Raw genomic sequence first — 26573 nt, forward strand, 5'->3', positions numbered from 1 at the left:
TCTTGATTTCCGATCAGGTCACGATCCCAGGGTTGTGAGATTGAGCAGCATCAGGCTCCATGGTGGGCACAGAGATTGCTTGAGACTTTCTTGCTCTCACTCTCGCTCTCTCTGTCTCTCTCCCTTCCTCCCCCTCTCCCTCTGCCCCTCTCCCCTGCTTTCTCTCTCTGTCTCTCTCTCTCTCAAAAATAAAAAAAAATAAATTAAAACTTAAAAACCTAGCTTGTAGGCTGTGTGCTCCTAATTCTGCAGCTACCATAGAAATGCCTGACTTCGCTTTAGTGGATTGCTTTTCGGCTGCCTACAGAGTCAATAACTGTCCCATCACCGGTTCTGCAAGTCACTGTTTGCTAAAGCAGCCCTGTCCTCTGCTTCATGTGGCACTGGAACCTCTGACGGGGGTACGGGGTCCCTGCCCTGTGCTGAGGAGAGCTCGTTAAGCTCAGTGCTTTCCAAAGTGAGGCCCAGGGACCATGCCAGGGGGCGGGATAAGCACAGAGGTGGAGAAAGTGTTCAGAAACTCTTAGGGCAATTTGCCAGCATGATTTTATGTCCGTTGAATCTAACGAACACTTGGGGTTTGATCCTTTCGTCTTAAGTTCATTTTTCTAGTAATCGATTATCGTACTTTACAAAAGTTCTGGTCTGGGTCGGGTTGGAGGCTGAGAGCAGGCGGTTCACCACTGACAGATGGACTTGTATCCCTGTAGCTGCTACGTCAGGCTTCCGAGTGAACACCAGGCCGCCCACTACCGGGGGCTCTCAAGCCACTGTTGATCCAAAAAGGAAAGGGGTTTTTTTTGTTTGTTTTGTTGTCTGGGATTTATTTATTTATTTATTTATTTATTTATTTATTTATTTATTATTTATTTTTGGAGGGGTGGGGGTAGCCTTTTATTAAGTTTCCACTGGCACTTTTATTTTAATTTTAATTTTTAAAACTTCTAACGCCATTATAATTAACACGGACTGTGACATTAGTTTCGGGCGTACAGTGGTGATTCAACCATTCCATACATTACAACCTGTTCGTCGTGATAACAGTTGGCGTCCTGATCTCCCCCACCGGTCCTCTTACAAGCGTTTCTCTCCGAGAACCTCTTCCGCCGCCTAAGAGGAGGCAGGTCCCTGGAAGGTGAATTTTGCTGTGTCTCCTGCAGAGGGGGTGTGAGACGCCACTTCCCCGCCCCTCCTCGGGCAGCTCCCCTGCCTGTGGCGGAGGGATCATGCTTGCTGAGCTAATGTCTGGAAGACGTTCTGGGGTTCCGTGGAGGGGAAGTGGGGGTGGCCCCCTCGGGGATAGCTTCGCTAAGGAAGGAGAGCTGCGGCCGGAGGGGAGGGGCAGGGAAAGGAAAAGCAACGACTGAATCATCACTTCACCGCCCGTCCTTGGGGGTCAGCCTGCTCTTGTGGCCTTGAACTGCCCAGCAAAATGGAAATCTTTGGGGCACCTGGGTGGCTCAGTCGATTTAAGCATGCAACTTCAGCTCAGGTCATGAGCTCACGGTTGGTGAGTTCGAGCCCGGCGTCGGGCTCCGTGCTGACAGTTCAGAGCCTGGAGCTTGCTTCGGATTCTGTGTGTCCCTCTCTCCCTCTGTCCCTCCCCCAGTCGCTCTCACTCTTTCTCAAAACTAAACATTAAAGAAAAAAAAAACTTTTTTTTTTCAACGTTTATTTATTTTTGGGACAGAGAGAGACAGAGCATGAATGGGGGAGGGGCAGAGAGAGACGGAGACACAGAATCCGAAGCAGGCTCCAGGCTCTGAGCCATCAGCCCAGAGCCCGACACGGGGCTCGAACTCACGGACCGCGAGATCGTGACCTGGCTGAAGTCGGACGCTTAACCGACTGCGCCACCCAGGCGCCCCAAAGAAAAATTTTTTAATGGAGATCTTTGATGTAACGGGAGAGGGAGAGAGGGAAGCCAATGCCATTCCCCCCATCTGAGACTTTTCCCTTCCCACCCACAAGGCTCACACTTACTCTTTTTGCTCTTTTAGTCTTGATTTAAATGTGGCCCTTTCCTCGGACACAGTCTGTTCCGTCTGCCTACCTCATTTTTCTCCATAGCACTCATCATCCAACCCCTGGGTCCTTATGTATTTTATGGCAAGATAATATAATTAATTTAACATCATCTATTCAAATGTACGTTTGCAAGGGCAAGGGGTTTTGTCGCTCCTGCTCGCTGCTGTATCCCCAGAGTCCAAAACAGTGCGTGATGCATGCTAGGTGCTCAATAAATACTTGCCGTATAAGTAAATGGACGAACAGGGAACAGTGAAGGGGCAGGATCGCAAAGGAGCCAGTTGTGTCCAAGGTCCCATTCGGCCACGTCTATCCAACTGTCTGCCCAGCGGTTGAGTTGGAGCCACTGGCCAGGCACAGTCAAGGGGAGCTAACCACCCTTTAACCAGCACCTACTTTACCAAGCACTGCGGTAGGTGCCCTGTGTTCATTATTCAGCTTAGAGATCACATGAAGCATGTATGGTTAGCCGCATTTACAGACAGGGAAACCCCAGAGGTTGAGGAATTCCCACACGGCCACCCAGCCCGGTAAATGGCAGAAGGTGCGATTCAGCTTAATCCATCCGGTTTCCACAAATTTCCCAGAATAGTCAATTGGCCATAGTATCTCTTGTCTTTTTGCTTTTTTACCTGTAAGATGGGCATTAATTTTCCTGGTTAAGAACAGCGAGCTGGGGAAATCAGAATGCAGTGAGTATAAAATACGAACTTTAAGGGGCGCCTGGGTGGCGCAGTCGGTTAAGCGTCGGACTTCAGCCAGGTCACGATCTCGCGGTTTGTGAGTTCGAGCCCCGCGTCAGGCTCTGGGCTGATGGCTCAGAGCCTGGAGCCTGTTTCCGATTCTGTGTCTCCCTCTCTCTCTGCCCCTGCCCCGTTCATGCTCTGTCTCTCTCTGTCCCAAAAATAAATAAACGTTGAAAAAAAAAATTTTTTTTTAAATAAAATACGAACTTTGCACGCATGCGGTTGAAAATTAGATGGCGTTGTTGAGTCACACGGACTTGGTTAAATCTAGCCAGTGGGGATGAGTCCAGTTTTCACGTAGGACTCTGTGCTTAGCACTGGCTTCAGTGTTGGTACGTATTGTTGTTATTCCAAATTCCCCCCTAGGCTGAGACCACAAACTCCAGACTCAGCATATTGTCTCTCATTTAGAAAATATTTATGGAGCACCTACTAGGTGCTCGGGGTAGATCCATCGAGAGGACCAAGTTCCCTGCCCTTCATGGAACTTCTATTTTTGTAGGGAGAAAGAGGGGGTAAATAAGTAGTCAGCAACAATCCATGAACTAAATTACATGGTGTGTTAAAAGGTAGCATGGGCTATGAATGAAAAAATTAGTGTAGGAGAGGGGGCTTGGAAGATCAGGGTGGAGGCAGGCAGGTTGCACTGTTAGATCGAGTGGTCCAGGTGGCTTTTGAACAAAGGCCTGAAGAAGGTGAGAGAGGGAGGGAACCAAGAGGTGTTCTGGAGGGAGAGCGTTCCCATCAGAGAGTACAGAGCAACAGTGCAGGGATGGGAGCATGCCTGATATGCTTGGGGAACAGCGAGGAGGGAAGCTTGGAGGGAGCTGAATTGGAGTGGGGGAGACCCTGAGGGTAGAGACAACCTGATACCCCAACAGATGGGACATGGGAGATGAGCTAGAGTGTGGGGTCAGGGGTGAGCCAAGCCAGGGTTTATTCTTCCTATTCTCTCACCTTCATTCCCTTTTTATAAAAGTATCTGTTGTAATTGAGTATTCTCAAAAGTATTCACACTTTTTTAAAGCAACCTTCCTTCCTTCCTTCCTCTTTCTTTCTTTCTTTCTTTCTTTCTTTCTTTCCTTCTTTCCTTCCCTTTTTCCTTTTCCCTTTTCCCTTTTCTCTCTCTGTCTCTCTCCCCCCACCCCACTTTCTTTCTTTTTTAAGTAGGCTCCATACCCAATGTGGGTCTTGAACTCCTGACCCTGAGATCAAGTTGCATGTACTGACTGAGCCAGCCAGACGCCCCTCCAAAGTATTAGCACTGAGCTTTTTGGAGATTTGGCCACTGCAGTTGTACTAGTCCCCTAATGTCTCTGGATGTGGGTTTCATCAGCTATAATATGAAAGGAATCTTCTAGATAATCTTCAGAAGCCCCTGTACGACTATTGCTGAGTGATTCCTTTCCAGGAGTCATGTTCTCATTGCTTGCTTCTTTCCCTCCTTACTTTATTCATTTACTCATCGTGAGTACTTAAAACATTTGCTGGAACACGAGCCCTCCCTGGATGCTGAGGAAGTGGAGAACAAAGTCTCTCGTTCAAAATAGCCTGAGGTCTCCTTGCTGAGCTTAGGTAAGAAGCTCTAAGCAAGGCGAGATTCAGAGCAAGTTGCAACCAGCAAAATACAAACCGTGCTGTAGGACGAGCAGCCACGTGACGGCATCTCCAGGTTCGGGCCACCCGTGAAAGGGGGGTGGGCCCGGTAAGAGGTGCTCACGTGCTCCGGGAAAGCAGGCAGTGATGGTGTGACAGGAAGCTGGCTTGAGAGCGGGAGGCTGGTGAATGGAGAGCCATCCACATGGGCCAGAGGGATTTGAGTCTGAGCTGGAGACACATCCTAGGGAAGGGGTGACATCCTCATGCTGGTACTGCAGGACTAGAAGAGGAGAATAAGGAGGTGAGAAAACCAGCCCAGGAGACTGGTGGATTGCCTCTGGGCCCCGATTCCGGCAGTGGTCGCTCACCCCTCGTCCCCTCTCTGGCTGCCTCATTTTGTGACTGAAATTCTAGACCCTGAGGTAGCACAGAAAAGCTCTTTCAACCAGTTCTCTTTGAAGGGGAAGAAAACTACCTAAACAAGGAAATAAAGCTTTTCCTGTATCGTTGGCTCAACATTTAGAACTGACCTCTATGGCCATTGCAAGATTTTTAGTGCAGAGCCCTTAAAATCGTTTTCTAAAAAGTCGAATGTGGCAGACTCCCCCCGTTGCTTGTCTGTGAAGCTCTCCTGGAGACGGAGCACGTCCCCGCACCGAGGTTCACGGCCAACGTCGTTTGCCTCCATGCAGCTGTAGAGGCGTGATTTGCACACTTGCTACATTCGTGTATGCGTTTATTCTAATGGGCTTTGTGTGGTTGTGCTGGGCCTGGACGCCAGCCTCAGTGAGCCTCGCAGAGCCCCACTTTTTATCCACTCCTGCGTTTCTGAACGTATTTCATAATATGTTGATATTTCCAGGCTAATCTTGCACAGCTACTGAGAGATTCTCAGGACCGAAATACACATCTGGGAGAAGAAATTAAAGAACTTCAGCAAAGGCTTGCAGAAGTCCAGGGTGACAATAAGGTACCGTGAATATTTAAAGGGAAAAAGCTTTGCCATGTAATTGTGCACTAGAGGTTTATGTAGAGCACATCAGAAAAATGTAATGCAGCATTTGCTGAAAAATTTGTTATAGATTTTTACATTTGCAATGAAAATTCACAGTTTAGCGTTTCTTATCTTTATTACATTGCCTTTGTGTGTGCACGCACGCGTATGTGCGTGCTTCTGGGTTGCTCTAAAATATTGCCACAACCCATTATAGAAGTTTCATTATGTTCAGCTTGGTGGTGAATAACATTGCGGTTGAGGGCAAAATAAAACCCCAAACGCTATACTTTCCCCCTTCTATACAAATAATGGATTTGTGGCTCAGATGATTTGGAATTATTCACATTCAGTTTTGAATTTTAAGTAGTCATCCTACTAATTATGTTCACATAACCAATTTATTTTATTGCTAAATTTGGCAATTTGTATGGAACATTGCTCAAAATCCGCTGCGTGGTATTAATCAAACTCCCCTGTTGGCAACGTTAATTATAAAATATGAACTCATAAACTCCAAACTGAATGTGTGCGCTCTCTCTCCCAGCTGAAGCTATGAACAAAAGTACAATTGAGAGAAAGGAAGAGAAACTATCAAAGTTTAATTCTGTCCCCCCAAATAATTTTCTGTTTGGCCACGATAGATTGATGTTCAGCCCCTTGCCAGAAGCAGCTCTCCTGATAGAGATGGCCACTGGAGTTTCACGCAAGAAAACTGCATGGCAGGGAGGAGGTCCTTTCTTGGGAAATGCCTTTTAAATGTTACCAAATTTCCTTGACAAATGGTGGTGGCATTCACTGTTTCTGGGAGCTGTTGGTTATTGGAAGGCGCCATTTTGAAAGACGCTGGCTCATAAAAAAAAAAAAAAAAAAAAAAAAAAAAAATGCACGAAGTGTCTTGAGTTTTCCAGAGACTTCTTCGTAACAAAACAGAGAGGGTTTTATGCTCCTGCTGGCTTGAGAGGCTCAGTCTGAGGGCCAAGTGGGAAGTCTTCCTCTGTAGCGTCTTCTCCACTTAACCTGCCTTTAAGTGTTGTTTGAAACCTCTTGGATATAACATGTGTATTTGAAAAATTAGGCTTTATTATTCTGGGTCATGAAATTGGGGGTGGGAGAGAATGCCTAAAGAAGGGTTCTAATTAACACTGGGCAAGCTAATCAGATCTCTGGTGTGGCTTTATTCACCACTAAAAGGATTTAAGTTCTGTAACCTAGGTGTTTGGTCCATAATTAAGGGCCAGACCTTCTTAGTCACTTCCTTAAGTGGTAACAGGAGGACAAGGTTTTCTAGAGAATAAAATGAGATGTGTTTATGAGTTTCCTTTAAACCCATGAAAATACTACAGGAATTTTGGAGACATAATAAATCCACGGAATACTAAAACATTTTGAAGATGGTATTTTTGGATTTATAGCCCTTCCTGATTGATCTTTTTTTCTTTCTTTCTTTCCCCCGCCCTTACATTAGCTACCCCCACCCCCCAACGTTCCTAAATATACCTTCTGCTTCTTGTTTTGGTCGCTTTTAATTCTGTCACCTTTTAGACACGTGGTATTTTAGGGATCGATGTTTGCAACTGGTATTTCAAGGGAAAAGAGGGTGCGTGTGAACGTGACTGTGTATGCATGCACGTGTGAGTAGGTGCAGGACTCAGCGCGGGGATGTGCGTGCATGTGCACCACTAAGCACAGGTCCGGGCCTCCTTTTGCATTGGCACAGTCTGAACTTCGTGATTTGTTTGCGCCCTGGGTCTTTATTCCAGTAGCTGGACACATTGATCAGACTTTGTTTTCTTGCTCAAGGTTTGGAATCTAGTGACTCCTATTCATGGCCTATGAAGTAATTCGCCCGCCAAAAGGTACAGGAAAGAGGTCATAATGTTCAGCAGACCCCCTGTCTCAGTATCCAGCCTCTCCTCCTCAGAAAAACACCAGCTTCAGTGAGCCCCAGAGGTTCCATTTATTCTCATTTGCATCTAAAGGTATAGGGCTGATTTGTTTCAGATCCCCGTGAATCGTAGCCACCCTCCCCCCACCCCCACCCCCAGTTGTCAACACGAAAGCCAGATTACTCATTCGATCATGACACCAGGCATCTTGGGAAACTCAGAGGCCCCTGTTCCTAGGTGTGTGGTGTAGAATGGTTAGCCCTTCATTTATTTTTTTCTAATTCATCGTGTCACTGGCTGCTCCAACCTTTCCATTGCCTTCCAAATCCAGTCCAACCTCCTTGCCATGGCGGGCTAGGCCCTCCTGTATTTGGCCCCTACTGATTTCTCCAGCCACATCTCTCGCCACTGGTCACCTCATGCTTCAGCTCAGCAGCACTAATTTCAGCCCCTTGGTTGAGCTATACTGCCTTGTGCCTCAGGGCCTTTGCACCTGCTGTTTGCTCTGTCTGGGACTCTCTTCCCTTTTACTCTGCTCACAAACTCCTGCTCATCGTTCAAGTCTTAGGTCAAATGGAGCCTTCTTCAACTCTTAGGGGCCCACACTGCTCTGCTCTTTCCCCTCTGCTTACACGTGTGGCACCCTCACCCCCAAGAGTAAGCTCTTTGCAGGCTGAATTCCTGACTGGTATACTGCAGTATTGCTAAGAATTGGAGCTCTTAGTTCCTGATACGTGAACATTATTTAATAAGTCTTTATTGAAGACATGGAGTGGAACAAATGAATGAGTGAAGGAATAAAACAAATGAAGGGAATGAAAAGGAGAGCAAAAACGTTCAAGGAAGAGGAAAAGGGAGATGAAAAGGAAAAAGCATACAAGAAAATACGCAGACTGAGAAAACAAGCCCTGGTCGTCATCAGTAACTCTGTTTGTGGGGTGAGAATAGTTTAGAAATTTGGAGAAAAGCAAACCGCTTCATGCAAGTAAAAGCAAAAGCAAACCAAACCCCAGGTATGAGACCTTGGGAAGCCCTTGTGGAGAGAGCAGAGGGTCTGAGACTGAGCCATGGTGGGCTCAGGGTGAGATTCCGGCTCAGAGGTTGGCTCAAGCCTGTCAAAATCAAGAACACTCAATAACTGCTGTTGTTGGGCTCCTGACTCCTCCCCCCGCCCCCTCGTTCCAAACAGAAGCGCCGGTGGCATCATTTTATGAGCAACTGTTAAAGTACAGGATTTTTATCTCCAAGTTGCCATTTTAACTGATGACCCTTATCCGTATTTTGGGAAGCCCAGATTCTAGATGTTAAGTACATTTAAGAAACAAGGTGATAGGAAATTACTTGCCTTGGATATTTTAAGGTAGACTAATTTTTCCATTTGTTCAGCTAGAGCCTTGTAACCCTATGTGCCATAAAGCATTTTCAAACAGCCTCTTGAAAGATTTGTTGCCACCCTGGCTTATAAGCAGCTTAGCCCTCCCATGGGGTGGAGAGGGTGGGGGTTTCCGTGATAGGGTGGGGGGGGGGTGTCCCATGATCAAATACCACCTGCCATCTCTCTGAACTGTGCCCAAGAATTTCTCGGGGCTCCTGGAGGGATGCAAACCCCTCATCCGAGCTTGAAGAGAGGTGTGAAAAGGGAAGCCTAGTGGACACCCTCCGTTTCCCTGATAATTCTAGTTCTGAAAGGTTAATGAGGAAAGAGGAGGCACGTGGGGAAGCAAGGACTCACACTTTTACAGATCACTCTGGGGAAAGCTTTTCATGGGTGGTAGATTGCCCTGGGCTCTCAGTGAGTCCGTCTGTGAGGCATAAGGACCAATGATGAGGAAAGACCCAGATGAGGCTGGGGCCTCCAGTCTCAAAAAGCAGCCCGCTGAGAGAGAACCGTAGCTTTCCTTCTTACCTCAGAGGTCTGCCTGCTCCGAATCTTCTGGCCACTAAGAAAAGAGTGGATTCAGGCAGAGGGGACCGGGAGGAAGAAGGGGTTCTCCGAGAAATTTAAGGAGTGGTAAGAGGCAGTCAAGAAAACTAGCAGAGCGCATTTGGATCCGATGGCCAGAGGTCAGCTGGTAGACCAGCTCTCTAAAGGAGGAAGCCGGGCTGATAGTGCCTTGCCAACTTCCATGACAAACAAGGAGGCCACCGAAGTGAAGGCACTGACCTGGGAGTTGGAAAGATGGGCACTCCTGGAGAGGCCAGCTGCAGCCTTGCCCCTGTCAAGTGGCGTCAGGAAATACAGTCCAAGGGGTCCAACTTTGGAAATCAGGAGGCCCCAGGTTTATATTCTGGGTCCACCAGTTACTGTTTAATGGGCGTGAGCAAGTTGGCTTTCTCTCCTGGCCTCAGTTGCCTCATCTGGAAAATGGGAGTAACCACACCTCTCCTAGATTTGTTGTTAGGTTTTATCAGGTATTCATGAGTGCATGGCTGGGGAATGGCTACATCCCGCTTAATGCTCTAGCAGCCGTGGATACATCCAGGAATAAGAAAGACAAGGTGCTCATTCTCAAAGAGCGTATATTCTAGTTGGGGAGACACACGGTAAGAAAACAAAATATGTAAGATCATCAGACAGTGGTTAGTGCTGGGAAGAAAGCAGGACAATGAGATTTAACGTGTGTGCGTGTATGCACGTGTTTGTAAGGATGTGGCACCCAGTAAGTGTTCCATAAAGGGTTAAGTGTTGCTGGTATTTTGGCGTGACCTGGGGCCAGATTGGCTTACCGTCTTTTTGTGCAGGTATGCCACCAGGAAGCTCAAGGTCTTTCTTTCTGTTGATCAACTGTTTCCAGCGCGCTGGGTACGTGCCTCCCAATAGAGACAGAAACTGTGGTAAAGAGCGTGGCACCTGCAGGATGGATCCCCCAAACTCAGCACTCCTTGTGGCCACCCCAGACTTTGCCAGCACCAAGCATTGTTGCTTTGGTACAGAGCTTCTGGAAGCTTCCTTGCATTTTGTGTGCCCCTTGCAGGGTAACCACCTAACAGAATGTGCCAGGAACAGGAACTCAGGTTCCCATTGAGAACTTGGTTTTCTTGTCCACTTGGTTTTATTTTTCTTCATTTTACAGATTTTGGCACTTGGGTGCAGAAGAACAGTCACAAAATGCAAGTATTCAAAAGCAAGGAAGTTCAGGTGGACAGCTGCTCCCAGCGGTGTTCCACGTCCACATTTCCTGGGCCCCCGCTGGCCACTTTAAACGTAGCTGTTTGTCATATCGCGTAGACACGAGGTTTTGCCCTTAATAATGAGCTTTATGTTACACCAGCTGACGGTCTTTAAGCACCTCTGTTTTATCTGGTGTTGGCACCATAAAACGATGGAGCCCTTCTGTGAACATACCTCTATTGACGTGGGACTTGTGGATGGATTCGGAGCGCAAACCAATTAAGTCAAAGCCATGAGCCAATAAAGACAGACCAATGAGCATGCAGGTGACTAATTAAAGTATACTTTGTTTCAAAAAAAAAGATAACAACAAATGAGTGCTCAGCTGTGGCTGTTTGTAATGGTCCAGGATGAGGAATCAGAGAGCTCTTTGTAAACAGTTCCTCTTTATGCTTCAGAGGAGCAGAGAGATGTCCTAGTCTGTAGGAAACCCAAATGAAGAGAGCGCACTAATGAAAAGCTCTTACCTTGGGGCATTATAGAAATTAATTACAAAGAATTAAAATGAAGGATAAGAGCCCCTCACCTGCTTCAGCCCCAGCGTATCCTGCTCTAACTGGGATCTTGATTGTGAACTAGAGGCAACGCTCAGTTCAGCCAGCAGCTGATTCCCTAATGTTCAGGATTCCCTAATGTTTTGCTGTCAGATGAATTGGACACATTTGGTCTCAGAGACTGTATTTGAGTCCATGCTGCCTTATTTAAGCGTGTAGCTTGGGTGGCCCATGAGACCGGTGGTTTTGAACAGTCATCCCATAGACCGTGTGCTTGTAGTTACTTTTTAGTAGAGAGCAGGCTCTGAAAGCGATCTCATTTTTCAGCCCACCGTATCCAAACTACACTAAACTACCAAGAAATTGAAGCAGCCTTAAAACTGCTCGGTGGGACCCTATAAAGATTGTGGCTCCGCGGTCAATGTGTACCGAACTGTCCGAAGGTGATTCGGGGGCTTCCTGACTGTGTGATCTTGGGCCAGTCGCTTGAGTTCTCTGTGTCACCGTTATTCTCATCGGTACAGTGGAGATGTCAGCAGTACAGCGGATGGTTCGGTTCAAATCATTTCACCACATCGTTATTGAGGACCCAACCACGTGCTCTCTGGATAGGGCAGGAAATAGTGAGTCCCTGCCTTCACAGGGCTTCCACTCTAGTAAGGGGAGATGAACAGTAACCAAATAAATAAATACATTTTATTTCACAGATCCGGAGATGCAGTTTTTCACATTCAAACATCTCTGACCTACAGTCAGTGGTATCATGTTGTTACGATTGCCGATTTTTATTCTTTTTAGAGACACGTCATGGTGGGTCTTCAACGTTGATGGAGTTTTATATTTGATGAAGCACAGCATGAGATGTCGGAGGGTGTTTTAGCGCCTCAGGAGAAAATTACTCAGAGCACTGTGGAGTGCAGCCCGGGCAGACGGGTTGGTGGAGTGGGGGGGGGGCAGGGAGAGCACCGTTTATATCGGGTGGTCGGGGAAGGCGTATCTGTTCATGTGCCCTTTGCCCTGAAGCTGAAGGGCGTGTGGTGGGAGGTGGTCAGGTAACCGAGGGACGAGGTGCAGAACCCCGAGGCAGGAACAAGCTTGGGATGATAAAGTCGTGGCAGGGAGGCCATTGGACCTCTTAGGAGAATCACATATGAAAACTTATACAAACGGTTAACACAGAACTCGCTCCGTCGGGGGAATGCTGTGCAATGGCTGTCATAGTCGTCGTGGAGAGAGCCAGCACCGCATAAACTCCAGAACCCTAGACTGCCAGTCAGGGTCGACCTCCCAGCCCTGCCATTGACAAGGTTGGCAACGTGGGCAGGTCGCTTCACCTTCTCTGAAGATGGGGATATCACAGCACCTCCCCGGGTGCTTGTTGGAATTACCTGGGTTCATGTGTGTAAGCACCTAGGCCACGGCTCCAGCAGTGGTATCCATGGAAGACTTCACAGAGGGGAGTGACCTTTGATCTGAAACCTGAAAGAGTTGAAAGAAATGGGTTCTGGACATACCAAGAGGATGTGCAAAGGCCCAGAGGCAGGCACAAGCCTGTGTGTCTGAGGCATTGAAAGGAAGCCAGCCAGGCCAGAGAACAGAGAAAACGCAAGCGGCTGGAGATGGAATCAGGAGGCAGATGGGAGCAGCTCACGTCCTCATGTTGTGCCTCATCAGCCCCGCTGAAAACTTGGGCATTGATGCCAGTGCAATGAAAAGCCACTGACGATATGTGTAAGAAGAGCTTCTAGCACGTTTTTGGGTGCTCAAGTTGGGTGCTGGTTAACTGGGAGAGGCTGATATACATAGACCCCAAAGAGCTCTTTTGCCTCTTCTGCCTCGTGTGGATACAGCAAGAAGATGGTTGTCTGTGAATGAGGAAGCAGGCTCCCACCAGAAACTAAATCCTCTAGAGCCTTGAGCTTGGACTTCCTAGCCTCCAGAACGATGAGAAATGCATTTCTGTTGTTCAGAAGCCACCCAGACGATGGCATCCTATTATAGCATCCCAAACAGACCAAGGCAGGAATTGGTACCAAGAAGTAGGAAGTTGCTATAACAAATACCTAGAAATGTGGAAGTGAATTTGGAACTGTGTAATTGGTAGGGCTGGGAGAGTTCGAAGGTGCGTGTTAGATAAAACCTACGTTGCTGTGAATGGACCATCACGGGCGATTCTGGTGAGGGCTCAGGAAGAAAAGAGGCGAGCTGCAGAGAAAGCCTACATCTTCTTGGAGAAAACCGAAGTAATCCTGAGCAGAATATCGGTGGAAATGTAGACAGTGAAGGTCATGGATGATGTATGGGAAACTGGGGGCGGGGGGAGGGCCTTCTTTGTTATGAAGTAGCCAAGAACTTGGCTGAACTGTGTTCGAATCCGTTGTTTTATGAAAGGTAGAACTTGCGAGCAATGAAATTTGATATTTAGCTGAGGAGATCTCTAAGCAAAGTGTTGGAGACACGGCTTGGTTCCTCCTGATTGCTTATCAATTACAAGAAGAGAGAAATGATTTGAAGATGGAATTGTTAAGCAAAAAGGAACCAGAACTTAAGGATATGGATAGTCCTCAGGCTATCTGTATTGCAAAAAAAAAAAAAAAAAAAAAAAAAAAAAAATCATCAAGCGTGTGGCCAGGTGACCATTTGATAAGGAGATTTGTCCTGATCAACCGTCTCAGACAGAAGCCAGGTGCTGTTTTTCACGACAGTGGAAGAATGCCCGTGAAGGCACATCTGAGGTCACCAAGTCTGCCTGGTGTGCATGGGCCTGGAGGTCACGGCAGCCTACACCTGGTTATAGAGGATGGGGCCTCCCAGAACTGCAAGGCCAGCAGAGAGCCACTGTGGGGCTGTCCTGCCAAGTCATGGGGTCACAGAAGTGACATTGCCATCCCAGTGAGTCCAAAGGCAGAGCATCAAGCCAGAGAGGATTATCCTTGAGCCTTAAGGTTTAACATTGTTTGCTCTGTTAGGTCACCTGGGACCTGTCACCTCTTTCTTCTTTCCTAGTTCTCCTTTTTGGAATGGGAATGTCTATCCTGTGCCTGTCCCTCCTTTGTATGGTGGAAGCACATAGCTTGTCTGGTTTCATGGGTTCAGAGCTGGAGGAGTTTACCTCAGGTCAAATCATACCTAGAGTCTCACCCATATCTGATTTAGACGCTATTTCAGTGAGGCTTTGGACTTTAGAGTTCATGCCAGAATGGGTTAAGACTTTGGGGGCTGTTGACATGGAATGAATGTATTATGTATGTGAGAAGACTGTGAATTTTAAGGGGTCAGGGGTGGAATATTGTGTCCCCTCCCCCTCCTAAATTTATGTGTTGAGATTCTAACCCCCAACGGGATGGTATTGGGAGGTGGGGCCTTTGCAACATTATTGGGTCATGAGGGTGGAGCCCTCATGCCTGGGATCAGTGTCCTTATAAAAGAGGCCCCAGCAGCTCTGTCTTCGCCACCACCATGTGAGGACACAGCAAGAAGATGGCCTTCTGGGAACCAGGAAGCAGACACCAAGCCTGCCACCACCTTGATCTAGGACTCGTGGTCTCTAGAACCGCAAGAAATCAATGTTTGTTGCTTATAAGCCACCAGTGCATGGCAGTCTGTTACAGCAGCCTGGATGCCCTAAGACAATCCCCATTTCCAAAAGGACGGATGTCCCCTGGGGCCCAGCAAGGGCTGGGTGACTTTCCCAGGATGCATGACAGGCAATAGCAGCATCAGGGTCTGAACAGGTGACACCCGGGGAACAGCAACCACTCCTGCCTCTGGCTTCCTCTTCCTGTCTCGTGGGGAAAACGGATTCGGGCAAGTGGAAGCCAGGTGAGGAGAGGATATGGCGGGCCATGACGGCAGAAGCCTGAGAGGAGATGGTAGAAAGGAGTGAGTCATTCCGACTGGGGGAAGGAGGACCAGAGTTTGCAGGGGCCCTCGGCAGAGGAATCGACTCAGGGGGCAGGGTGGGGGAAGGGCACCCAAGAGTCATTTAGCCGCATGGTTTTGTGGCCACATCCCCCAGCCACATCCCAGCTGCAGCCGTTCCTCGTCCATAAGCTGACGACTCACACCCGTAATTCATTCATAAACGTTTATTTCCATCTAAATCAGCAAATGAATACATCCATTGGTGGCAGGCAAGTGCCTCGCGGGGCAATGATCCACTTCTGGGGCTGGAGCAGGGAGGCTGGCCGCGGAGTTTTGCCCGCCCTGTTTGGGGGAATTAAGTGCCCGGAGCAGTTGTAGCAATAGCCATTTCCAAGGTGGGAAATCAACATCATCGCCTGCAGTCTGCAGATAAGGTTGGCACTGGAGCCCTGCTTCCTCCAGCTTGAAGGGAAGATTGGACTTCCGCAGCGGGCGAGTGTGGGGGGAAACTCACGTGGAGGACGACAATGATGACACTCGTAACAATAATCGTAATAGCAGCTAACACTTCCTGCACACTTCTGTTGTTCCGGGGGCTGTGCTAAGGATCACAGAGAAACCCATCTTCTCTTAGGATTACGTTCTGAAGTCAGCATGTGAGCGGTAAAAACTTGTGTCTAGCCACAGGTCCCCTCCCATCCCCCCCGCGATGGTCCCTGAAATTGTCCATCAAGTTCAGGGCACATGGCATTTATGTTCCCGAACACGGCATGATGCATTCGTATGAACAATGCGATCGTGCCTGAATGTGTTACCAGCCACGCCCCCACACCCCTCTGTCCGGGGCATTGAACGCAGGAAGTGGGTAGTCACCCAACTTAAAAAACCTTCTCTCTCTCTCTCACCCTCTCTTCCTCCTCTTTTTTTTTTCTTTCCCTCATCTTTTCGCCAAGCATGTATGCTTGAGCCCCTAAGTGAAATGTTCACTTAGAGCAATCCCATTCCTTCTCACTGCATGCTTACAGCAACCCTCCAAGGAAGCTATACCATTACCCTTGTGTTGTTTCAGTGCAAGATACTGCAGCCCAGGGAAGTTCCGGCGTGTGCCAAGGTTGCACAGCTAACAGACTGTGGAGCCAGGACACAGACCCCAGCCAAGATAGGCTCCAGAGCCTGCGAGGCTGGTGCCCTGGAAGGCGGGTGAACTCTGCCTTCGGCATCCCTGTCGCAACCCCCTCCTTGGCCCCTTGCACTTGACTTGACTTGCACTTGGGCTGCTTGCACTTGAATTTCAGACCAACTAATGATCCAGCTATTACCAGTTTGGACCTCACTTTAAAAAAAAAAAACACAAATGTTTCAACCAGTCCAGCCCTGCAATTTAATAGACAATATTGTATGCATATTAAACACCAAATGATTGTTAACATATTTATTGAGGCTTAACAGGCATCCGGCATATAAAAGATGACTCTCTTATATGGCTGTCAGACCTCAATAAACATGTTTAATAATTAATTGGCATTAAGCAAACATAATTGCGTGATTCTAAATTAGGTGTTCAGTGAAGCATACTTCGAATGGAAAACCACCATAGTGTTTTATTACTTAAAGTTCAGGCTGTCAGTCTGGCTTTTCACAGATCAAGAGAAGTGCCCTCCGTTCAAAGCCGGGTCAAAGGCCACCTGTTGCCTCATGCCAAAAAAAGGCACAAGCCTTCTTGCTCCTAGACCCTTTGCTCCGAGAAATGTTTCTCATTTGGTTAGCTGTTTGTCTTTCTGTATGCCCTCTTGGGGTTCCAAAAGTTCTGAACCGAGAAGCTGTGTGATATAAAAGATGGTTTCACGTGTCAGCTTTCAGCTGAGTTAACCAGTTCTGCCGTAAACTCCTGCTTCCCCTAATACAGACGATTCTCATTATTTGCTGTAGTTCTGCTCTCTAAATTCTCTACGAACAGTGAATTAGCAAATACTGACCCATCGCTCCTAGGAGAAGCCCAAGACCAGGTTCCTTGGAGCCTCTGGCCACAACGTTTTTATCAATTAACACCCAACTTTGCTTTATGTGTGATTCTGGTTAAAGCCACCTTATTTAGTTTATAGTGTTGGTTCTGTGACATTGAACTCTGGGCCTGTCGTGCTGTAACTCATGCCCGACACATATTCTCTGTAAGGCACCTCACAGCCTATCTGGGAACACTAGATAGCACTTCAGCACTAGGTATTTTACGTAGCAAAACACCAACAAAAAACACGAAAGGATGAACAGTCATGGCACTAAATAGACCACGAAAGGGGTATTTATTCACGGTACCAGAACTGAAATAAGGCAACACGCGTTGCCCTGTTCTACCTCAACTGGGAATGCGCCTGTTGGATGATTCACACTTTTTTGCACCTCTGTACTTCTCTGCACATGTCTGCCCATGATGCAAAAGCACCATGCATGTTGATTTTGAGATTACAGACACATTGGCAGTAGGCAAATTCACAAATACAGAATCCTCCAGTAATGAGGATCAACCGGAAGCGGGTTCCATTAAGCACAGCCATCTGGATACCTACGTGCCATACGTCCTCCGCCAGCTCTGTGTGCAGACTTCCTGGAACATTGTCTGCTCAGTATCAGTGATGCTTTGGCTCGTAGTAGGTGCACAATTAATGTCTGTCACATTCAATTGAGTGGTTTTCAAATAAGGACCCCAAGTAGATGTCACCTGAAAATGCTCTTTGCGGGGCACCTGGGTGGCTCAGTGGATTCAGCGTCCGACTTCGGCTCAGGTCATGATCTCATGGTTCATGGGTTGAAGCCCCATGCTGGGCTTTGCACTGACAGTGCAGAGCCTGCTTTGGATTCTCTGTCTCCCTCTCTCTCTGCCCCTCCCCTGCTTATGTTCTCTCTCTGAAAAATAAATGAACATTAAAAACAAAAAAGACAATGCTCTTTGCTTTTCTTTGGGCATCATTACTTTCAGCGTTCACTGCTGGTATAATCTTGTTTCAGTCTTGTTAATATTCTACGTTGGCTTTTAACTTTCTATCTCTCACCTGCCCCCAAATCCTTTAGAGACTTGAAAACCCATTTCTTTACCAGCAGCGAAGCCCTTAAGATCCGTGCTGGAACAAGGAAGAGCATGCCCCAAGCAGACCCTAATGGCTGGGTTGTGAAAACCTGTCTCCAGGATCTCATCGGTCTACAAAGCCCATCCACTCACACCCTACAGGGAGGTGGGGGAGTCAGGCTGACAACCTTTTCAGAGGAAGCATCAGGAAGAAGTGCCATAACTTGAAAAATTTGCTCTAATGGCAACCTGTATGGCACTGAGATAGGCACTTAAGGGATGTTGTGGCACCGTGGGATCATCCTGGGGTCACAGTTCCCATCGCGGCTCTACCGGAAGGTTTGCGGCTGTGCGTAGAGCTAGGTTCTAGAGTCTGGGGCAGCTCTAGATGCTCCAGGGACCCTTTGGAAAGAGACATTTTGAAGACTGGAATTTTATCTGTAGGGATTTTTAAAGAAAAGCCTGTTATGAAAGTTGTGTGTGCTTACTTGAAAAGTTGGAAAACAGAGATCCAAACAGAGACCATGCAAGCTTCACCATTACCTAAACGTGCACATTTAAAAATGTTGATGTATTTGGTCATTTTTTTCTTTTGTGCCTGGGTTCTTAGTGTAATTTCAATTATGCTGCAAATGGAAGTTAGTCGTCTGCTTTTGGTTCCCCGCTTAGCATGCTATCATAAGCATGTTCTGCGTTATTACACAGTTCATCACCCTTGTGTCAAACAGCTGCAAACTAGCCCATTGATTGATTGCTAGCCATTCCACTCTTGTTAGACTCTGTTTCTCATTTTTAGCTCTTTCTGTGAAGGACAGTGCCATCTACTTTTTCTCTTTTCCTAGGGCATGTCTGGGATTGCTGTTAGCCCAGGTTTTCAGAAGCAGGGTTACTGGGTCATTAGTGGGGGCATTCTTAAGGCCCTTGATGATGTAGCCTCAGTGTTCAGAGCATGGGAGTATGCCCGACTCACCAGACCCTTCTTAACCTTGTGTTACCATTTTTTAATCTTTGATCTCTGACCCAGAGTTTTTTCCTCACTGTGGCAGTGCTGTAAAGGACGTTCACCTTCAAATGCCCAGGACTGTGTTCCTGTTAGACTTATACTGTGTACGCATGCACATGCATGTGTGTACAAAGTATAATATATATTATATTTGGTTTTTTAAATTCATGATACTGTCAAGAAGTTTCTTTGTCTTGTGCCCTTCCTTAGTATATCTTGAAAAGTCTTACCTTCCAAAATTTTCTGCCCAATATGCTTGAGTATTTGTTTGGATCTATTCATTTTAACACACATACACCCATTCTGTCTCTCTCTCTCCCTCTCTCTCTCTCTCTCTCTCCTTTCCTTTGCTACCAATGGAAAATGCAGCTCTTGAGAATGACAATTGCCAAACAGAGGCTCGGAGACGAAGAAATTGGCGTGCGACACTTCGCAGCTCATGAGCGTGAAGACTTGGTTCAGCAGCTGGAGAGAGCCAAGGAGCAGGTTATTGCTAACATCTGTCACGAGTGGGGGATGAGTTTGTACGGTCGGACTCTGTCCCCTGTTCCTCAGAGAGGGTGACGTGCCTGGGATGCTAGTCAGAGGCGGAAGAGGGTGTAATGCGTGCTTTTACTTCCTCTGTGCTCTGCGAGTTCCAAGCCTCCCTCTTGGGGTCCGGGCTTCCTGCACGTGTGCCCTCCTACTTTGGATGCCATTGTTCTGAACGAAAGAAACGCACCCTCCCCCCCCCCCACACACACACACGCACACACTCCGTATAGACAGGGACAAAACGTGACCCCCTGACCTTAATCTGCAAGTTTCCTGAAATGCCGAGCGATGCTTTTCAGGTAGAATCTCAAAGGGTACAGAGCCCTATTTAGGGAACGAGGAAGACAGCCTAGACTTCCCTTCCTTCTTTTGCTCATTGGTTTCGAAGAACAGGACAAGATTTCTGCGTCTCGAGAAGCTTGAAAAAGTATGCGTGTGTAAGACACCGGCTGCCCTTCTCAGCGTCTGGATTTGCCCTCTCGGAGCCCCCGGCTTGGGGGCGACCTGCCGCTGGGAGGGGGTGGGTTCTGCTTCCAGGTGGCACTCATCCTATCTCAGACATCATGAGTGTCGGGCAGGAAGTCTGTCCCTTCCCTTAAGCTTTTATTGGTTTCAGATTGAGTCTCTGGAGCATGACCTACAGGCCTCTGTGGATGAGCTTCAGGATGTGAAAGAGGAACGGTCTTCCTACCAGGACAAAGTGGAGAGGCTCAACCAGGAGCTAAACCGTATCCTGGGCGGGCACGAGAACCGTCTCATCGACGTGGATGCCCTCTGCATGGAGAATAGGTAAGTGGCCATGCCCCCGCGGGTGCTCTGGGGGCCATCTGCAGCCCTAGTGACGTTTGAGGGAATTGCCTTACAATGGAAGGGAAGTCTCAGCGCTAAAATGGTGACGTCAGGGTCATGGATGAGTTCTGAAAGTCAGAAAGAAAGCTCCGCATACCTATATGGCTACATACGAACCCCCTTCTCTCTCTCCTCTCTCTCCCCCTGCCCTCCCCACTCCCCAGTTGGGCAGGAGGGGTAGGGAGCCAGCAAGAGCTGCTCCGTATTGCTAGCAAGGAGGGGGAAACGAATAAGAAAATAAATTGAGAAATTCCCGTAGCTGTTTCTCTTCCCCGAGGCAAGTTTCAGTGCGCGCGCGTGTGTGTGCGTGTGTGTTTGTGCGTGTGCGTGTGTGTGTCTAACTTCACGTTATGTCTTGTGTCGCCTCTTCCTGCCTGCCTTCCCAGCGGAATCATCTTAATGAGAATTATGTGGAAACTGTGTTGATATCCCGTAGGGGATCTCCGCAGAAGGCTGTTCTAAAGTGGGGTTTCTGTGATTTGGGCATATTTGACCTTGATCGCATCCATTTAAGAAGAGGTCACAAAGATGCATTTTTCTCCTCCTTTTGGTGGTGAGAAGGCATTATATGTAAAAGATGGCTCTTGGGATGTGTCCTTTTCTTTTTTTTCCCCTCTCCTACTTGAGTGTATTTTTTTTATCTTGTCCCCAAACACTCCCTAGTTGAATGTTTTCTTTTCTAGGTACCTTCAAGAGAGACTAAAGCAACTTCATGAAGAGGTCAACCTCTTGAAATCAAACATTGCCAAGTACAAGGTAGAAAGTCATGGTGACACTAGTGATGATTCATTATCGCGCATCTAAATGCCATTCTATTTTAATTCCCTTTTATGTGCCAAAGACGTTTGAGTACTTGCCTGCCCTCCCAGACAGAATAAGAGCTTTAACTGAGGTAACCAGGAAGAATTATACCCCAAACGACAAACACAACAGAAACAGCTCTTGCAAGAGTCCCTTCTGTTGCCGTTACTGGGACAGGGCACACAGAGACCACCCGAATCTGGACACGGCCACGTTACGGCCTCGGTGCACGTAGAATTAGCTTTTTTTCCGCAGCTTTTCTGTGCAATATGCTGCCATCAGACGCTATTTGTCGCATAATCATCCCTAAGAAAATGGTTTCTGAGCGAGAAAGAAACAGAGATTGGGAAATCACGATCCGAGAGACAATGTTCACGTCACACTAAAAGGACAGAATGTTTAAATTCTCCCACTGTTGTTTAGACTAATTCCGGCACCATTAGCTTGATAATATCTATTTCTGCAGATGTTCGTTGTGAGCGTTATAATTAGAAACGTCTCCTGGGCTTCTCTGCTTTGAAAATAGATTGATTTCTCTTCCTGAGGGTGAAGTTTTACAGCAGTCTCGATGCTTGGGAGAACCTTCTCGTTTTCCTGGCTTTTGACGTTAGCTTTTTTCCTCAGAAGTCTCTACACTGTTCGTCCTCTTCCATGCGGTGGGGGCCACACTTTACGTCAGTCTATATGTACGCATGGAGCCAAAGAAGAATACAGCTTTTAAAGTTGTATAATTAATACATACATTTAAAAAATGTGTGTATGCATTCATTTAACAGCCTTTATTCGGTTCTTCTACGTGCTAAGCATTGGCTAGACAGTGCATATCAATTTTAACGTAAGGGTCTGTTGTCAGAATGACACTCTGGTTCACATTCACACTTCCTAATCTCGTGTCCGTGACCGATGTCATTCTTTGATCGTGTCTTCTTCCAGCCCAGCCACGGAAGCCTTCCAAATACTAATAACGATCTTTTGGCATTGGTATATGGAAGTAAACCTGTTCTCCATCTCATGTCTATTCAGAAGGGGTTTCCATAACTAGTGACTTCACACATTAGATGGAATTCTTGCTTCAGATTTGATTTAATTTAACAAATATGCACGGAGTGCCTTTTATATATAGGAGAAGGTAATTACTGTCATTCTGCTGGGCACCAACTTAAAAAAAAAAAAAAACTCTTTACCAGATCCATACATTTCATAACTCTTCGGCAGGGACTCAGAATTTTAAAAGTTGGGTCCGCATCTGGAGTTCGCCAGGGTTCTTGCGTGCCAGGTGGGAGGATGCATCTACTATAAGGAGGTATTTTTCTATTATTTGGCTTTTTTTGATAGAGATTTGTATTTTCTCCCAATGCTGCTTTAGAATGCTCTCGAGAGACGGAAAAACTCAAAAGGCCAGAGTAAATCTAGCAGCAGTGCGCTAACTGGAGTCTTGTCTGCAAAGCAAGGTATGGTTCGACCTCTGATGACAATCCGGTGCTGGGGCTGTGGGTCTACATCTCGGTTTATGGGTTGGGAACCAAGCGGTTCTTAAAACAGCCTTCCCAAACCTGCCTCTGCATCAGCATTGCCTGGAAGGCTTGTGAAATCACAGATTACTGTCCCCTCCACACACAGAGTTTTTGGTTTAGTAGGTCTGGAGGGGGGGCGGTGCAGAGAATATGCATTTCTTAAGTGTTCCCAGGTGATGCTGATGCCTGTTCGGGGATCCTGCTTTGAGAACCTCTACATTAGATGCTTTTCTAATGACGGGACCCCATTTGCATCTGTTCCCCTCCACTGGGCTCTTCTTTCAAGAATGCTTCCCCCTACCCTCTCATCACCAGTTTAGCATCACTGAGTACATGTTCCAGCCTCATCGAGTTTCTCCTTTTCCTGGCCTCTGTGACCAGAATAGAAAAGTCTCATAGCTGCTGAAATCATTTTATCATGGAACATGTGCCTTTTTCAAAGAAGCTTTTATTGATTGCAATTTTGTTCCTCCTCCTTGTCGATTCTGATGAAAAATAATGATCTTCCAGGAACAGTCCAGGGGAATAAATAGCAGAGAGCTTGCTTCTGACACTTAATATTTGGGAATTCAGTTCTCAACGTGAGCCTCAGGTTGAACACGCTCGACTGGCCCACTCTCGGGCTGCCGGCCGTGCAGACCAGAACAATCAGGCGGCAGTCTTAATCAGAGCTACAGTGGCTGGGGGTAAAAAAAAAAGAAAGAAAAAAGTGCTGAATCTCCAGCCCACCTAATAACCAAGGCACTTGTCCAAGCAACTTTTGTTTTTCCACTTGACTGAAAAAAGGAAACCCTAGAATTGTTTTTAAACAGAAAACCACAATACTCCACAGAAATATGGAGTGGCTCATGTTGAGGTTAGCCCTGGGTACCCCTGACAGCCTAACATGTTTGAATGGTGAGATCCAGCCTTGCGCTGATGTGGGGAATGCCAGCCATGGCCAAGCAGTAAACCTGGCACGGCCTTTCTAGATAACCCTTTGGCCACCTATATCAAAAAGCCTTGAACTCATCCCCTTTGAGCAGCAAGAAATAATGACAGATGTATGAAAACCGTATTGCTTGAAGAAAGCTCTTCCTGCATTACTTAAAATAAAAACAACCCCCCCCCAAAAAAACCCACATAGGAAATAACATAAATGTCCAACAGTAATTAAAGAAGGTACTCTATATTTTATATATGGGCTAGCAAGCAGCCATTCTATTTTATGTTTTAAAAAATATTAATGATGAGGAATAGGCTTAAGTGCAAAAAGAAGAGCTTTTTCCCATTTTCAAAGAAAAATGTATGAATTTGTGGACCTGCATAAAAGCATATAGGAAGTGATGCTCAAAGGTAGACAGTGAGATTTATTTGTTTCTGTCTGGTAAGCAAGTCCAAGTGGTATCTCTTTTGTGGTGACTCTTAGTTCCTAAAAACATGCATGCACAAAATATATTTTGTATTTTAAGTAATGCCCTATATGATCTTCCCACCCACCGAGCATACCACATCGTAGGAAACTTTGCCACAAAGCGAGGAGCTCAGGACCAGACTCATTACCATTTGCGAGGCTGTGTGACCTTTAGCTAATATTTTTAACCCATTACCACCTTGCATTCCTGTCCGTGAAATGGGAATACATAATACTTCCCAGGTGAGTTTTTTTTTTCTTTTTTTTTTTTTTTAATTTTCAGCCTCAAATGAGTTAGTATGAAAATGTTTTGAAAGGGCAAAAGACTGGACAAATACAAAAGATTATTATTATCCTTTTAAAACATTGTTGGTAAAAGTCCACGAGAACTTCCTCCTTTCACTTGGCGTTTACCCCTCATGCTGAATTTTATTTTGTTTTACTTTTGACACCTGCGGATGCGGATTCTTCAGTACAACATCGTAGCATTTAGGAGCTGGGAACGTATCCCAGCTTTGTTATCCAGGAAGAATGGACATTGGTTTGCATTCCAGCGTTTCAGAAGCACTTAACACTGAGTTGTAAACTTTAATCCCACCTAGTTCAGGATCTGTTGTCTGAGGATCATGGGTGCAGTCTCCCAGCTACTCCACAGTCCATTTCTGATCTGAAATCTCTGGCAACGGCCCTACTAGAGACAATCCACGAGAAAAACATGGTCATCCAGCACCAGAGGCAGACCAGCAAGTATGTAGATAAACCCTTGGGTGGGCGGTGGGTGGGAGAGAGGGGGGACACTGGCTACCTACCAGCAGTGGGTGGCGGCCGGGTGGGTCTGCAGGCCTTTGGGGGAAGCGGGGGAGGCCTCACGTCAGGAAGGAAACTTAACTAAACTGGAACGGTCCATCTGCATTATGACAACATCTTGGCCATTCGCCAGATTTGGGTGAGGAAATACTACCTGTCATTACATATTGAACACTTACTCTGAGCCACTCGCTGAGAAATGCATATTACACGGGTGATTTGGGTAGTGCCATTGCCTGGGGAATGTAACCTACCTCTCCTGCAAGGTTTCCTTCAGGGGAGGCACCTCCTCAGTGCCATCGTAGCCTCCAGCATGACTTTGAGGGGTTCGGACAGAGAGGAACATCAAGCGTCAATTTCCACAGGCAGCCAGCCGGGCCCAGAAGGGAGTGTTGCGTCACTCTTCCAGATAAGCAAAAACGGTCGTGGGACAGAACTACAGTCAAAACACAGTGTGTTGGTTTTTACAAACATATTGACTACGAGGGGCAACATCAAGCAAGTTAAAATAGCAATTAGAGACGCATGAGGAATTGGAGGTGTTCAGACGATGGTGAATATACAATAAGTTAAAGCAACAAACATTGCAAACAGAGCTGGTTCCCAGGGCGGGCGGCCATGCTCAAGAAAGGCCCCACACTTGGTCCAGGGCCCCCCTGTCGCCATCTTGAAATCCTTCATCACTGGCTAACGAAGAGGCCTGCGTTTCCATCTTTCACGTAGCGGGTCCTGCTTATAAAACCTACTCACAGAACCAAAATGAAGGCGTGGAACAAGTGAGCAGGCTTCCAGCAAGGAGGAGAGGGATGAGGGAATCAGGGTCCTGGCGAGGGCGGGGGGGCACAGGGAGAGAGGCAACCGGAAAATGATTGAGAGTATTGTAAAAACAAAATAGAAAAAAAAAAAAAAAAGAGAGGGAAGCAAGGAGTGAAGGGAAGATCACGCAGGAGATGAAGATATATATAAAAGAAGGCAGAGAGCAGTGGAGGGAGTCTGGGCAATCTCAGAGGGATGACAAGGGTAATTTATTGACAGAAGAAGTTTTTAAAATTCTCTTAAAAGAAATCTTAACCAAGGAATGAAACAGTCAGGTGCTAAAATTCAGATACTTCTCAGGGGAGGGAGAAGAAATGGAAATCTCCCCAGAATAGGTACCAGGTCTATTTTATTCAGGAAGAATCCCCTGCAGCCACCAGTGTTCCACATGGGCCTTCTTTGTCCTCACTGACTCCTATAAAGCACCCACTGGGGCTCTTTCAAAACTTGTCAAGTCTTCTAAACCCTAGACTATTCTCAGCAGGCAGCCTCGGCTTCTCTTTGACCGAGAAAATAGATGCTACTCACCATGAAGCCCAAGACTTACTCTCGGATGGAACCAGTGCCTTCCACCCTCTCCCCCATCTCTGGGAAACACACTGGCCCGCCGTCCTGTTGGTCCACACCGTCGTCTCCTGTGCACGCCTCCTCCCACCTGTTCAACGTCTGCCCCTCCTCTGGCTCCTGCCTCTTCACCCAGCAACCACACAGAGCTCCGTGAACCCCCAAAGCCTTTCCGCACTCTGCAGCTCCCCTCAAATTCCCCTTACCTAGTGTCCTTGTGAATAAGGACACTTTTAGTTCTTCAACAGCCACCCCCTCAAAGTGTGTGTGGGGAGGGTGGGGGGCACCTCTGTCAGAATTACCTGGAGGCACTTGTTTAGAAATGCAGATTCGGCTGGGGGGGGTCATTCTGGAGGGAGAGGAGGGGGTGTCAGGGTTCTGGATCTTAGCACACACTGCCTAGGGCGGAGGGGCTGCCGTGCAAGGGAAAGAAAGACCACCTACG

At 47.1% G+C, this 26573-nt stretch overlaps 1 protein-coding gene across 7 annotated transcripts in view; it reads left to right on the forward strand.

Moving 5' to 3' along the window:
• The window catches only part of CCDC149 (coiled-coil domain containing 149), a 96766-nt gene that overhangs the window by 47522 nt on the left and 22671 nt on the right, over positions 1–26573 (forward strand). For all 7 annotated transcript variants that reach the window (XM_047855853.1, XM_047855849.1, XM_047855854.1 and 4 more), the window contains 6 exons: positions 5236–5343; positions 19220–19336; positions 20001–20173; positions 20917–20989; positions 22401–22485; positions 24544–24688. In XM_047855853.1, the coding sequence (XP_047711809.1) occupies positions 5236–5343; positions 19220–19336; positions 20001–20173; positions 20917–20989; positions 22401–22485; positions 24544–24688 (701 nt within the window). The remainder of the gene's footprint in view (positions 1–5235; positions 5344–19219; positions 19337–20000; positions 20174–20916; positions 20990–22400; positions 22486–24543; positions 24689–26573) is intronic.

The sequence above is a fragment of the Prionailurus viverrinus genome, chromosome B1 (genome assembly GCF_022837055.1).
Source record: "Prionailurus viverrinus isolate Anna chromosome B1, UM_Priviv_1.0, whole genome shotgun sequence".
In the NCBI taxonomy this organism is placed as follows: domain Eukaryota; kingdom Metazoa; phylum Chordata; class Mammalia; order Carnivora; family Felidae; genus Prionailurus; species Prionailurus viverrinus.